This window comes from Cetorhinus maximus, chromosome 2 (assembly GCF_964194155.1).
Source record: "Cetorhinus maximus chromosome 2, sCetMax3.hap1.1, whole genome shotgun sequence".
Classification (NCBI taxonomy): domain Eukaryota; kingdom Metazoa; phylum Chordata; class Chondrichthyes; order Lamniformes; family Cetorhinidae; genus Cetorhinus; species Cetorhinus maximus.
The window spans coordinates 228,169,591-228,183,899 of record NC_135880.1 but is presented as its reverse complement, the minus strand read 5'-3'; the positions used below and the strand labels follow the sequence as shown (position 1 = coordinate 228,183,899).

Genomic DNA, 14,309 nt, shown 5'->3' with positions numbered 1-14,309 from the left:
TCATTAATATATTTCTCATTTCTAGATGTTCTACTATTCTCTCCTTTAGTCAGGATTCCGTTATTTTTCCTACCACCGATATTAAGCTGATTTGGTCTATAATTCCCTGGGCATGTCCTGTCCCCCTTCATAAATGTAAGAATTATATTAGCTATCACCAGTTTTCTGGTACTACACCTTTTTCTAACAAATGATTAAACATATATAGTTATGCCTCTGATATCTCTTCCCGACATTATTTTAAAATACGTGGAAACAATGATTGTCCTCAATCGGTTGGTTTACAGTCTGCATCCCTTTTCATCCTGTTATTTTCCCCTCCCATTGAGATTCTGCATCATAGGATAGGTCACAGACTGGTGACCATCTGGAACAGTGTGCAGAGTGTAAAGTTCTTTGCAATTTCTCTCTTCTCTTCAATGTCTCTCTCATGCAGCGTGACTCCATTTGTGGGGAGATTGCACACAGGTACTATTCAGGCTTAGTTTATCGAGCATCAATAATAATCCCTTCACCTACAATTTCCAATTTCAAGTGGCCAGTTTCCATTCTGTTTCCAGGAAATAGCAGAGCCTGTGTACTGTCACCCAATAACTCAAATGGAAGAGGTGGGATTTAAGGAATACAGAAAGATAAAAATGGCTGAGCTTCTATGCCCAGGGTTTTGCCATTACTCAAACTTTATATCACTCACATAAGAATAAGAGGTCTCCCTTTTCAGACGGAGATGGGGAGAATTTTTTCTCTCTCAGAGGGTTGTTAGTCTGCGGAATTCTCTTCCCCAGAAAGCAGTGGAGGTTGGGTCATTGAATTTATTCAAGGCTGAGTTAGACAGATTTTTGATCGACAAGGCAGTCAAGGCAGACAGGAAAGTGGAGCTCAGACCACAACCAGATCAGCCATGATCTTAGAGGCTGGCAGAGTAGGCTCGAAGGGCTGAATGACTTACTCCAGCTCCTCAGTCTTATGTACATACCCCGAGGATGGGAAGCCAAAGGCTACAGAAACTCTGCTAACTCAGTACCTTCAACTGCCAGTTAACAAGTAGACTCCCAGCAGCTAACAGCCAAGCACATAACTGCACTGTCTGGTTACATAGCCCAACAGATCCATTCGCGTTTATATTCCACACAAACCTCCTCTCTTGCTAGTTCATTTCATCCCTTCAACAAATCTGTCTATTACTTTTTCCCTCATGTGTTTATCCAGCTTCTCCATAAGTGCATCTACACTATTCACCTCAACGCTCCCTGTGGTAGCAAGTTCCACATTCCTATCACTCTCTGAGTAAAGAAGTTTCTTCTGAATTATGAGTGACTGTGTTATATTTATGGCCCTCAATTCTGATTTTCCCAGAATGAGAAACATATCAATCTAGAGAAAAGAGAATAAAAAGTCAATCATAAAAACCAGGGCTCTCACCCCTCCAGTTTTCAACCAAGCCCTGATCAGGGACCTACCCGGATTCTATAATCACCCTACTTCGAATGATCGTTTATAAGCACACAGAAGAGCATCTGTGCACATTATCATTAACCACAGAAACACCAGCTCATTCTCCAAGTCACACAGACAGTGAGAAAATCCACCAGCTCCATCAAAGGAGCTAGAAATAGCCTTAATTGGTGACCCACTGAAGGTCAGGTGTGACTGGGTAGACTCTATGCTGATTGGGTAGATTTCCATTCAGTGCTGTACCTTTAAATGTTTCAGAGCAGATTCGATGCTGTGTATCAATTGGAGGATTTGATTTTGTACGTCCAATGAAGGAAGCAGCTGTCCGAATTCCCTCTCTGGATTACACGGCCCAATTGTGCTGCAGTTCTCCCTTGTTTCTGTGCTTTGGGTGGTACAATGCTCAGGACATTCAGACTGAAGCATAGACATGTCAGTTTCATCAGCCGAGCTCCCCTCTATCTGCAGAAATCTGTCCACGGTTAGGTAATTTCCTGTTAAGGTGAATAAGGACGACTTTAATAAAAGGCAGCAATACTTCTGAGAATCTCTGTTAAAGTGCAGAATAACCTAGGAGCTTGTATTTAGAAGCATGTTAATCAATACTTGATGGTAAGTAATGCAACTCTCACTGGAATCACCAAGACCTTCCAGCCAATGGACTGGTGATGTAGAAACACTGCTGACAAAATAATTAATGCCATGGGCGCCTCAATGGAAAACGTTTTGAAATTCAGAACTAGGGTCCCTTTTCCCCCCCATGAACAACATGAAGGAACAGACCTGTCAGGGTCAGAACAGTTCCCCGAGAATAGTCACAGAAGGTGGCCACACGATACTAACCTGACACACAGGTTTGTGACTTTGACCTCTCATCTCTGTTGGGAGTTGGGCTGTTCTCCTGTGACCGGTGTTCATCTGCATGATCTTCTGGAGCATCATAGAACCTTTCTCCCCCATCTTCCGTTGTAGAGTCTGGGCCATGCTCTTCAGATGTGCTATGCTCAACATGACCTGCCTCCAGCGTAAAGTGACAGGTAAGTTTAGTCCTTTCACTAACACTTGTTTGAGCTTCCGAATCTTCCAGAGTCCCATTGGATAATTCTAGCTGATGCTGCAGAGCTTTGTCAGGTGTCTCACCTTGACAACATGCTGCACAGTCCGGAGGCCCCTCTGCCCCTTGCTTTAGCGATGCCAGGAAACTGTCGTCCTCTGGAACGTGCTGAATCGAGCCTCCGTCACTGCCGTCATCTTCTAAATTCAGCATGTGAAAGGACAGTAATTGCTTCAAGGAGTGAACTTTGGAGGGATAGAGAATTAAATAGAATTATTCAGAATGTACAGCAAGGAAACAGACCATTCATCTCAATAAGACCATGCAAACATTTATGCTCCATTTGAGCCTCCCCCCATCCTTCCCCGCTCTATCAACATAACCCTCTATTCCCTCAAATGCTAATCTAACTTTCCGTTAGATTCATCTATACTATTCCCCTCAATCACTCCCTGTGGCTGTGAGTTCCTCGCTTACCACGTTAAATGCTGTCAAACACAAGGAATCTCACATTAGTCAAGAGACATTTTCAGATGCAAAAATGATTTCCCCGTGCAATATTCGACAGCTATACAGTCAAGTATTCAATGCCTGAATGGGGGTTTTAAGGTTGAAGCCAAAATCTGAGCCTGGCGTTCAGGGAGTGGGATCTACACCTGACAGACACCTGGATAAAAATTGCTTCATCTTACACCAGTTGCATTTGAGCAACTGACCCAATCCCTCTCCACCCCATCCCTGTAAGATGAGGAATTTATCATGGAAGAGTACCACAGAAAGGAGTCATTGAGCCCATTGTGTCAATGTTGGCCAGAAGGAAGTTATGCAGCCTAATGCCACTTTCCATCTCTTGGGCTGTAGGTTACATATCCAAGTGCTTTATAAATGCCATGAGGGTTTGCAGCAAATTCCAGACCCCCCACTACCCTCAGGGTGAAAACTTACTTCACCAAGTCACTTTAATCCTTTTACCAACTACTTTCAATCTAAATTTACCGATTATTGACCTCTCTGCTAACGGAAATAGATCCTTCCTATCCACTCTATTTAGGCCCCTCATAATTTTATACAACTCTGCTCCAATGAAAACAAACCCAGCCTATGCAATCTTTCCTCATAGTTAGAATCCTGCACATCCTCATTAGGCTCCTCTCTGGTGTGAACACACCCTCTATATAATGCCATGACCAGATCTGTAGAGAGTGCTTTAGCCACAGTCTAACTAGTCTTTTAAACAGTTCTAGCATAACCTCCCTGCTCTTATATTCTACACTTCAGCTAATAAAGACTTCTATGCCCTCTTAACCACCTCTTCTACCTGTCCTGTTATCTTCAGGGATCTGTAGACAAGCACTCCAAGGTCCCTCTGTTCCTTCATGCTTCTCAGAATCCCACCATTTATTATGTGGATGAGTGTTAGCAGAGAACGAAACTTTCTGAAAGCTCTCACTGATAAAGAGGCTGCACATCACTGCTTGTGGTGCCCAGCACTGGAAAAGGCTCAGATCTGATCCCAAGTGGCACCTTGCTCTTCACACATGCGACTATGTGTAGTGTTTACTTACGGTTTGTTAGTGCAATCTCTGCTTGGGAGCAGGAGAGCGATGAGGCTGAAGACCGACCCTGGCTTGAACATTGCGGCTCAGTGTTTCTGTAAGGGGTCTGCCCTGCAGCTGGTCTGTGCAGGCTGCTGTATTCCTGCATGTGACTGGCCTGTTCATCTGTCTCCTGCATCGAGGTGACTGCAGGAGGTTTCTGCTTGTTGGACGTTGAGAGATTCAGAGTGTCATCAGTCACAGACGGCATCTCTTTACCTGCAATGCATTTGCCAGTTATTCACACCCCTCAAAACAGATGGTATTATTTTTTCTGCTTTATCCTGGGCTTGTATTCCCCAGTTTGGCCTTCAATAAATACCCATGTGCAATATCATGTAACACAATGATGGTCAGGTCCTGCCACAACCAATCACAATGTGATATTAATGGAGCGTATTTGGGTAAGCCATTGTGCACAAAATCTCTCTCACATTTCCTGTCAGGAGATCTGTCCCCACTATGATGAGAAGATGCTGCCTGCACACACCCTGCAATTTTTATGCCCTCAAACAACACCAGACCATAAATGGCCTACGCTTTTTCCCTAAATCAGTCTAGAAGTCTGATCAAGTCCTGGGTTAATCAGATTTAGCTACAGAAATTAAACATCCAGGACAGAAGCTCACATATTAAGACAGCAGTAAATGGCCTGAGCTTTAAAACAATATCATTTGCTTGGTAATCTATTCAAGATTCAGTCGGGTGTATCCCAATCCCTCTTAGCACCCGAGTATCAAATGTTCCCTCATCCTTTGATATACATGAACTCCATGGAGGATTCGAGGCAGACAGAAGATAAATGCACCAAGAATCAGGGCCATTTCCAGGTTGAAGGATCCACAGCCAAAAGCTGCTCAGAACCGAAACATATCCTTCTTCCTTCAATAATATTGTATAGGATCCAAAGGCAAACCATCGGAACAGATGCTCTAAGTCAGGTCACATTTCAGACATTCCATTTTCTCACAGCTCAATGTATTTATATGTATCAACAAACACAATTAGTTCAGCCTAATTACCCCTGCACAGTGAAAGTATATGTTTAGCACAAACACTTAAAACACCCGCGTTGAGTCACATGTGAACGCACCCATGTTCTGATTCAGGCATATTTCATAAACAATTTGATCTCTGATGGATTTTAGTACCTTGTGGTGATTCGTTGCTGCCCAACATTCTTCCTGGAACTTTGCCTGATCCACTTTGTTGCATTGTGCTCAGATTCTCCTCGTCCTCTTGCTCACTCCTGTGGTAAATGCCTGAGCATTAAATTTATTAGAGAACAATCCCACCAACCTGGTACTGGCAGGATCTTATTTGTTAAAGACCATCCTTTCAGGAATCCCAGACTAACAAAGGAACATCCTGGGCACTTCATACAGACATTATCAGAAAAAGGTACTAGGAGGTGTGCCAAAAGCTTACTCAAAGATATGCATTTTAAGCGTTTCTGACATTGGAGCCTAGGTGATTGAAGGCATGGTCACCAATAGTGGGTGCAGAGGCGGACGGAAGCACAAGAGGGCAGAATTGGAGGGAAATGCTTCTGGGAGGTGAGGGTTGTGGGTCTGGAAGAGGCTCCAGAGTTAGGGAAGGGACTGTGATTCCTCGGATCAGACACGGTTCCATTCTGCTCTGAGTGGCTGCATTCATTTAATTGCAGAGATTGGGGAAGATGGTGGTGTAGTGGTCATGTCACTAACTAGTAATCCAGAGGCCCAGGCTAATGCTCTGGGTCATGGGTTCAAATCCCACCATAGCAGCTGGTGGAATTTAAATTCACTTAATAAATCTGGAATTGAAAGCTAGTCTCAGTAATAGTGACCATGAAACTATCACTGATTGTTGTAAAAACCCATCTGGTTCATTAATGTCCTTTAGGGAAGGAAATCTGCTGTCCTTACCTGGTCTGGCCTAAATGTGACCCCAGGCCCACAACAATGTGGTTAACTCTTAACTGTCCTCTGAAACAGCTGAGCAAGACACTCAGTTCAAGGGCAATTAGGGATGAGCAACAAACACTGGCCTTACCAATGAAGCCACATCCCATGAAGAATAAAGAAAAAAATTGCTTTTGCACCATTGCAGAGTCACAGAATCACCCAGCCTGGTTACACTGTGAAGTCTCCTTCCAGAAAGCGAAAATGCCACTAGCCTTTGTTACCATGATATTAATAAAGCTCCATCTTCATAAAGGGAGTTGTGACATTGGGATTCTCCTGCTCCCCACAGACTCCCTGTACCCAGCAGCTGTTAAGACAATAGCCGGATCTGCTCTTCAGCTGTGCAATATTAATGGGCTATGCCTATTATGCCATTGCATTTACTATGCTTTAAACTGATTCCATTTGCTCTTTGAAAGTTAGAATTCAGTAATCTAACTCAACACAGCTGAAGTACTTACTCAGTAACTGCTGGCTCGGGGATCACATGGTGGCTTGGTGCTTTAATCGATCCTGAAGTCTGTGTGATTAAATATTGCCACCTGTAAATCCAGCAGGAAAGATCAGTCACCAAACAGCATTTTAAAATCCCACCTGAAACAGCCAACCTAATGTTACTGACTTTTAACCAAATGGAAACAGGCTTTCCATGCCATCATGTCTGTGCTGGCTCTCCGATATAGCTATCTGCTTAGTTACATGGCCTTTTTAGTTTTAACTTTTCAAGTATGTATCCCCTTCTATTTTAAAAGCTGTTGGAGATTCTGCCCTGACAATTGTAATAGTTTGGAAATCTCTAACCTTATGCACTCATCTAAAAGTGCGTTGTGAACGTTAAAAAATGTTTTTAGCTGAGGGATTAACTTCCCACTTTCAAAGTCAATATTAAATTATTTCATATTATGATCACTCTTCCCTAGAGGCCCCTACACAACATAAGAACTTAAGAAATAGGAGGAGTAGGCCATTTAGCCCTTCGAGCCCACTCTGCCATTCAATGAGATCATGGCTGATCTTCTACTTAAACACTGTTTTCCTGCATTATCCCCGTATCTTTGTTCTTTTTAATACGTAGAAATCTAACAATCTCAGTTGTGAACATACTCAATAACTGAGCCTCTACAGCCCTCTGGGGCAGAGAATTCTAAAGATTCACCACCCTCAGTGAAGAAATTCCTCCTCATCTCAGTCCTAAATGGCCTGCCCCTTATTCTGAGACTGTGTCTCCTGGTTCTAGACCTCCCCAGCCAGGGGAAACATCCTTCCTGCATCTGCCCTGTCGAGCCCTGTAAGAATTTTGTATATTTGAATGACATCACCTCTCATTCTTCTAAACTCCAGAGAATAAAGGCCCAGTCTATTTAACCTTTCCTCATAGGACAATCCCTCCACCTCAGGAATCAGTCTGGTGAACCTTCATTGCACCCCCTCTATGACAAGTATATCTTTCCTTAGGTAAGGAGGCCAAAACTGTACACAATACTCTCTCACCAAGGCTCTATATAATTGCAGTAAGACCTCTTTATTCCTATACTTAAATCCCCTTGTAATAAAGGCCAACATACTATTTGCCTTCTTAATTGCTTGCTGTACCTGCATGTTAGCTTTCGGTGACTCAGTAACAAAGACACCTAAATCCCTTTGAAGTTCAACACTTCCCAGCCTCTCACCATTTAAGAAATACTCTGTATTTCTGTTTTTCCTACCAAGGTTATTAATTTAATCACTCTTCCCTAGAGGCCCCTATACAAGGTTATTATTTAGCCCTTTCTTATTTCATAATACAGGATCCAAAATAGTCTCTTCCTTAGTTGTTCCCCCAACATATTGATTCAGAAAACTATCTTGTATACATTCCATGAGCACATCCTCCACATAGCAAATTTAGTTTGCCCAGTCTAGATGCAGGTTAAAGTCCCCCTTGATTACTATATTTTTTATTACATGCATCTGCAATTTTCTGAGTTACATTTTGTTCAATATTAGAAATACTGTTAGGGAGCCTATAAACAAACCCCACCAGAGCTTTCTGCCCCTTGTTTAACTCCACCCAAACTGATTGTACTTCTTAATTTTCTGAGCCTAGATCTCTACTGATTTTATCCCATCCTTTTGTATCAGAATTACCCCTCTTCCTTTTCCATTTTGCCTCTCTCTTATAAAAGTCAAGTGTGCTGGAATATTTTGTTCACAACTATGGTCATTTTGCTATCACGTCTCTATGATGGTGATTAGATCAAACCCATTATATAGAAACATAGAAAATAGGGGCAGGAGTAGGCCATTCAGCCCTTCAAGCCAGCTCTGTCATTCAATATGGTCAGGGTTGATCCACTATCTCAACGCCATACACCCACTCTTTCCCCATACCCCCTGATGCCTTTATTGTCCAGAAATCTATTTCCTTCTTAAATGTATTCAGTGACTTGGCCTCCATAGCCTTCTGGGGTCGAGAATGCCACAGGTTCACCACCCACTGAATGAAGAAATTTCTCCTTGTCTCAGTCCTGAATGGTCTACCCCGTATCCTGAGACTGTGACCCCTTGTTCTAGACCCTCCCCACCCCCACCGAGTCAGAGGAAGCATCACCCTGCATCCAGTCTGTCCAGCCCTGTCAGAATTTTATGTTTCAATGAGATCTCCTCTCATTCTTCTAAACTCCAGTGAATACAGGGCCTAGTCGGCCCAATCTCTCCTCATACGACAATCCTGCCATCCCAGAAATCAGTCTAGTGAACCTTCACTGCACTCCCTCTATGGTAAGTATTCTTAGGTAAGGAGACCAAAACTGCACACAATGCACCAGGTGTGGTCTCACCAAGGCCCTGTACAGCTGCAGTAAGACATCCTTGCTCCTGTACTCAAGTCCTCTTGAAATGAAGGCCAACATGCCATTTGCCTTCTTAACTGCTTGCTGCACCTACATGCTTGTTTTCAGTGATTGGTGTACAAGGACACCCAGGTCCCTTTGTACATCAACATTTCCCAATCTATCAACATTTAAATAATACTCTGCCATTCTGTTTTTCCTACCAAAGTGGATAACTTCACCCTTATCCACATTATCCTGCATCTGCCATGTATTTGCCCACTCACACAACCCGTCTAAATCACCTTGAAGCCTCTTTACATCCTCCTCACACTTCACATTCCCACCTAGTTTTGTGTCATCAGCAAATTTGGAAACATTACATTTGGTTCCCTCATCCAAATCACTGATATATATTGTGAATAGCTGAGGCCCAAGCACTGATCCCTGTGGTACCCCACTAGTCACCACCTGCTACTCTGAAAAAGACCCATTTATTCCTACTCTGTTTCCTGTCTGCTAACCAATTCTCAATCCATGCCAATATATTACCCCCAATCGCATGTACTTTAATTTTACACACTAACCCCTTATGTGGGACTTCATCAAAAGCTTTCTGAAAATCCAAATACACCACATCCACTGGTTCTCCCTGCTAGTTATGTCCTCAAAAAACTCCAGTAGGTTTGTCAAACATGATTTCCCTTTCATAAATCCATGTTGACTTTTGTCTAATCATGTTGATATTTCCTAAGTGTCCTGCTATCACATCTTTTATAATAGACTCTAGCATTTTCCTAACTACTGATGTTAGGCTAGCTGGTCTGTAATTCGCTGTTTTTCCCTCCCTCCTTTGTTAAAAATAGTAGGGTTACATTTTCCACCCTCCAATCTGCCGGGACTGTTCTAGAATTTTGGAAGATGACAACCAACGCATCCAGTGTTTCCATGGCTGCCTCCTTTAGTACCCTGGGATGTAGATTACTCCTTTAGTACCCTGGGGATTTATCAGCTTTCAGTCCCATTAATTTCTACAGAACTTTTTTTAAAATAATACTAATTTCCTTCAATTCCTCCTTCTCACTAGACCCTTGGTTCCCTAGTATTTCTGGGAAGTTATTTGTGTCTTCCTCTGTGAAGACAGGTCTAAAGTAGTTGTTTAATTACTCTGCCATTTCTTTCTTCTCCATTAATTTCTATCTGTGCTAGTAATTAATCTGAAGAGATATTGTATAGTTTAAAAAATTGGATCAAAATGACAAATGAATTTCACTTAGGCAAGTGGGACGTCATCCATTTTTGACCCAAAAGGGATAGAAGAGTTCTTTCAAATGGTGAAAAGCTACAAACAGTGGAGGTCCAAAGGGTCTTGGAAGTCCAGGTGTGTAGATCATTAGAATGTCGTGAACAGGTATAGAAAATAATCAAAAAGGCTAAGTGAATGCTTGCCTTCATATTTAGAAGTCACACTTCAGATATAAAAAGCCCTGGTGTAACCACACTTGAAGCATTGAGAACAATTCTAGGCATCACACCTCAGGAAGGAAATACTGACCTTGAAGGAGTGCAGCGTAGATTTACCAGAATGACATCCGGGCTCCAAGGGTTAAATTAAGAGGGGAGATTACACAAACTAGGGCTGTTGTCCCTGGGATTATGAAGGTTAAAGGATGATTTGATTGAAGCTTTCAAGATATTAAAGTGAACAGATAGAGTATTTCCGATAGTTGGGGAGTCTGGGACTAGGGGGCATCGGCTAAAAATTAGAGCCAGAGTTTTTAGTAGCGAAATGAGCAAACACTTCTACATGCAAAGGATGATAGAAATTTTGAACACTCTTTTGCAAATGGCAAATGACACTGGATCAATTGTTAATTTTAACTTAAGATTGATAGATTTCTGTTAATCAAAGGGACATGGGGCAAATCTGGTGATCTCACAGATCAACCTTAATTTGACTAAATGATGGCATAGGTTCGAAGCTAAATGGCTTACAACTGTACCCGTGTCAGTGCTACTTGAAGTAGTCTAGTCTAATTCAATTTCCTTGCCTTCTCCCTGTATCCAACACTCCTCACGACATTCTAATGATCTACACACCTGGACTTCCAAGACCCTTTGGACCTCCACTGTTTGTAGCTTTTCACCATTTGAAAGAACTCTTCTATCCCTTTTGGGTCAAAAATGGATGACGTCCCACTTGCCTAAGTGAAATTCATTTGCCATTTTGATCCAATTTTTTAAACTATACAATATCTCTTCAGATTAATTACTAGCACAGATAGAAATTAATGGAGAAGAAAGAAATGGCAGAGTAATTAAACAACTACTAAATAACCAGCTCAATTTCCTTTAAAACAATGCCCCAGTTGCCATCTCAAAAACTACTTTCGGTAAAGCATTTCATATCCCATTGAACAATTCTTCCAACTTCCTTCTTCATCCTCTAGTTATAACTAAGTGGTATCCCCAGGCTACTGATTCACCAATCAATAAAAACAATTTTTCACTATTTGCCCTGTTATCATCTTTCAGCATTTTGAAGGCATCATTTACAGTCCCCTTAATATTGTGTTCCAGTAAAAGAAACACTTGCCATTTATAATCCCACCCATTTACTGCTCATTTATTCCAGCAAATGTCTGCTTAGTCTTTCAATGTTACAATGGCTTTCCCAAAATCGGGTTCCCAAAACATCATGCAATACTCAAAGTTGTCTTTAACTAGTATCCGGTACAAATTTACGCTACTTCCTTGCTTTTATGTTGAAGATACTAATCCCAGAATCTCATTTTCCTGTTTTGACCTTTTCCACAAAGTTTGAAAACTCTTACCAGTTAGGACACATATAATTCCATTTTCTTTTCCCTAATATGTACTATGTCATTGCTCTGTATCTGTCTACTCCACAAAACTGCCCATTATAAAAAGCCCTTTACCCTTACAGAAAATGTTAAATCCCAAAATCTCAAGTTTGCAACCATGTTACATGCTTACGTTTTCCGTTCAGAGACGGTCTGGGCCACCAGTTCATAGATCTGTGCACCATCAGTCGATGTTGAGATGACAAAGAAAGCCTTGTTATCTGTAATGGACAAGGCCCAAAGGTCAGTTACAAACAGAACCAGTAAACATTCCTCATTTTGCCACTTCCAATTCTTGTTATCAGAATCTGAAGCTCCACACTAACAAGAGTGGGAGAAGCTACTGGCTCCTGAAAGTATCTACAGTGAAACAGGTGGCCATTCAGTCCCTTTAACTTGTTCCATCATTCAATTAGATAATGGATGACCTGTATCTTAACTCCATCATCCGCTATGGTTTCGGAACTCTTCATACCCTAGCATGATAGGAGTCTATCAATCTCACTTTTGAATCTGCCAGCTGACCTCAATCCTTAACCGCTATTTTTGGGGACTGAGTTCCAGATTTCCACCACTTTTTTCCTGACATCACTCCTGAGCGACCTCACAAGGTTCTGCCTCTTGTGCTGAACTCCCTCGACCAGAGGGAATAGTTTCTCCCTATCCTATCAAATCCTTTAATCATGTTAAACACATCAGTTATATCACCCCTTAATCTTCTAAACCTGAGAGAATACAAGCCTAGACCACCCAACCCAGTCTTGTAATTTAATGTTTTACTCTAGGAAAGTAGAAAGATTGCATGGTCACCTCTCAGTGACAGTGCACTGGAGAAGTGAGATGCCACCTGGACCAAGCTGATGAGTGAATTAGAATGACCAACGTAAAACTCAAACAGAGGAGCTCAGTGTGTTCCCAGTTTTGGGGCCCTTCACTACCCTCTCATCTCTTTAGCCTCCAGTTTTAATTTCTTTCTATCCAGTACCATAGGAGTGTTGACCCAATCGGATAAATTATCTGACCTGTTGCGACCTCCCGCACGAGCACAGCAGACAGCTTGATGATGGGGCTGAAGATGTGTTTGGTGTCTGCGTTGGCAGCGAGATTCTTACTGTGGCATTTCAACACCAATCGTTCATCCTGCTTCTGGGACAGAACCAGAATGTCCTCTAACAGCAGTGTGTAAAGATCTGGAATGACACGGAAAGATGGACAGAATTAGCATACTTAAATTACCAATGTGCAGTTCTCAGTGGTCAACACTGGTCTGCTTTGTGCAAAACGTTTAGAACAATGCAGGGGATTGACAAGGGATTTGTGTCAGTAACAGTCTGCATTTGGGACCAAGCTGAGATTCTGTACAGGAGTGGTTCTCAATCCGTGGAGTGCAATAAAAAGTATATTCAAACTCAATCTGTGAAAATCTTGTTCCAAATGTGACTTCAGATTGAAAAAGCACAGTGGCTCCTGGAAATAATTGCATGGTAACATTGTGAATCACTTTAAACAGAAACCAGTAAAACACTTTTGTAAAAAGTCAACATTTGAAAGAAAACTAGATGGGTCCTCCTATTTCTGAGATCTGAAGCTGACAATGAGATCAATAGCTTTGTTCTAAAAATACACAGAACACAGGGACACATCTTAAAGGGACTCTCAGAATGGTGGAAAAGGTCGGGGGGGGGGTGGCAGAGGCAGGCGGTAGGGGAGGGGGGTGTGGCAGTGCTGGGATTCTGCCATGGTGACTCCAGTTGCTTATACCTCTCTCTGTGCTTAGTGTAGCATCGCACAGCAAGGCTGATTGCTGATCATCTGTCCAGACCAAGGCTCAGTTCTTCTACTCAGCACAATTTAAGGGGACCCATACTGTAAATACCTGAGACACAGGGGGACCCGTACATAAATACCATAGAAAAATTACGGCACAGAAAGAGGCCATTTGGCCAACCCTGTCTGCACCAGCAGGAAAAGAGAAAAATAAAAAACTAGCCGCCCATTCTCATCTCACCTTCCAGCACCTGGTCCATAGCCTTGCAGGTTACTTGGCACTGAGTGCCAGGGGTACCCGTACTGTATCGAGATAGGAGAACAGTACCATAAATATTACCATAAACACCCGAGAGACAGGGTAACAGTACCGTAAATACCCGAGAGACAGGGTAACAGTACCGTAAATACCCGAGAGACAGGGTAACAGTACCGTAAATACCCGAGAGACAGGGTAACAGTACCGTAAATACCCGAGAGACAGGGTAACAGTACCGTAAATACCCGAGAGACAGGGTAACAGTACCGTAAATACCCGAGAGACAGGGTAACAGTACCGCAAATACCCGAGAGACAGGGTAACAGTACCGTAAATACCCGAGAGACAGGGCAACATGTACCGTAAATTGCTGAGACCTCTGGTAAACCATACTGTAAATGCCCAAGTGACAGGAACCTGCACTTTTGAGAATCAGGCAGGCATGGGGATCAAGCATGTAATGATGGAGGGGCCTAAGCCCTTGACTTTATGCAACAAGTTTGAGGAACTTGCTACCTTTGTGTATGAGAACAAGGACTCTGAGTGAATGAGCAAACTG

At 42.5% G+C, this 14,309-nt stretch overlaps 1 protein-coding gene across 2 annotated transcripts in view; it reads right to left on the bottom strand.

Moving 5' to 3' along the window:
• The window catches only part of LOC144671657 (rho guanine nucleotide exchange factor 12-like), a 113,517-nt gene that overhangs the window by 6,873 nt on the left and 92,335 nt on the right, over window positions 1-14,309 (bottom strand). For both annotated transcript variants that reach the window (XM_078533665.1, XM_078533674.1), the window contains exons 33-39: window positions 12,747-12,914; window positions 11,858-11,945; window positions 6,512-6,592; window positions 5,256-5,353; window positions 4,075-4,323; window positions 2,299-2,754; window positions 1,699-1,949 (exon numbers count right to left, since the gene is read on the bottom strand). In XM_078533665.1, the coding sequence (XP_078389791.1) occupies window positions 1,699-1,949; window positions 2,299-2,754; window positions 4,075-4,323; window positions 5,256-5,353; window positions 6,512-6,592; window positions 11,858-11,945; window positions 12,747-12,914 (1,391 nt within the window). The remainder of the gene's footprint in view (window positions 1-1,698; window positions 1,950-2,298; window positions 2,755-4,074; window positions 4,324-5,255; window positions 5,354-6,511; window positions 6,593-11,857; window positions 11,946-12,746; window positions 12,915-14,309) is intronic.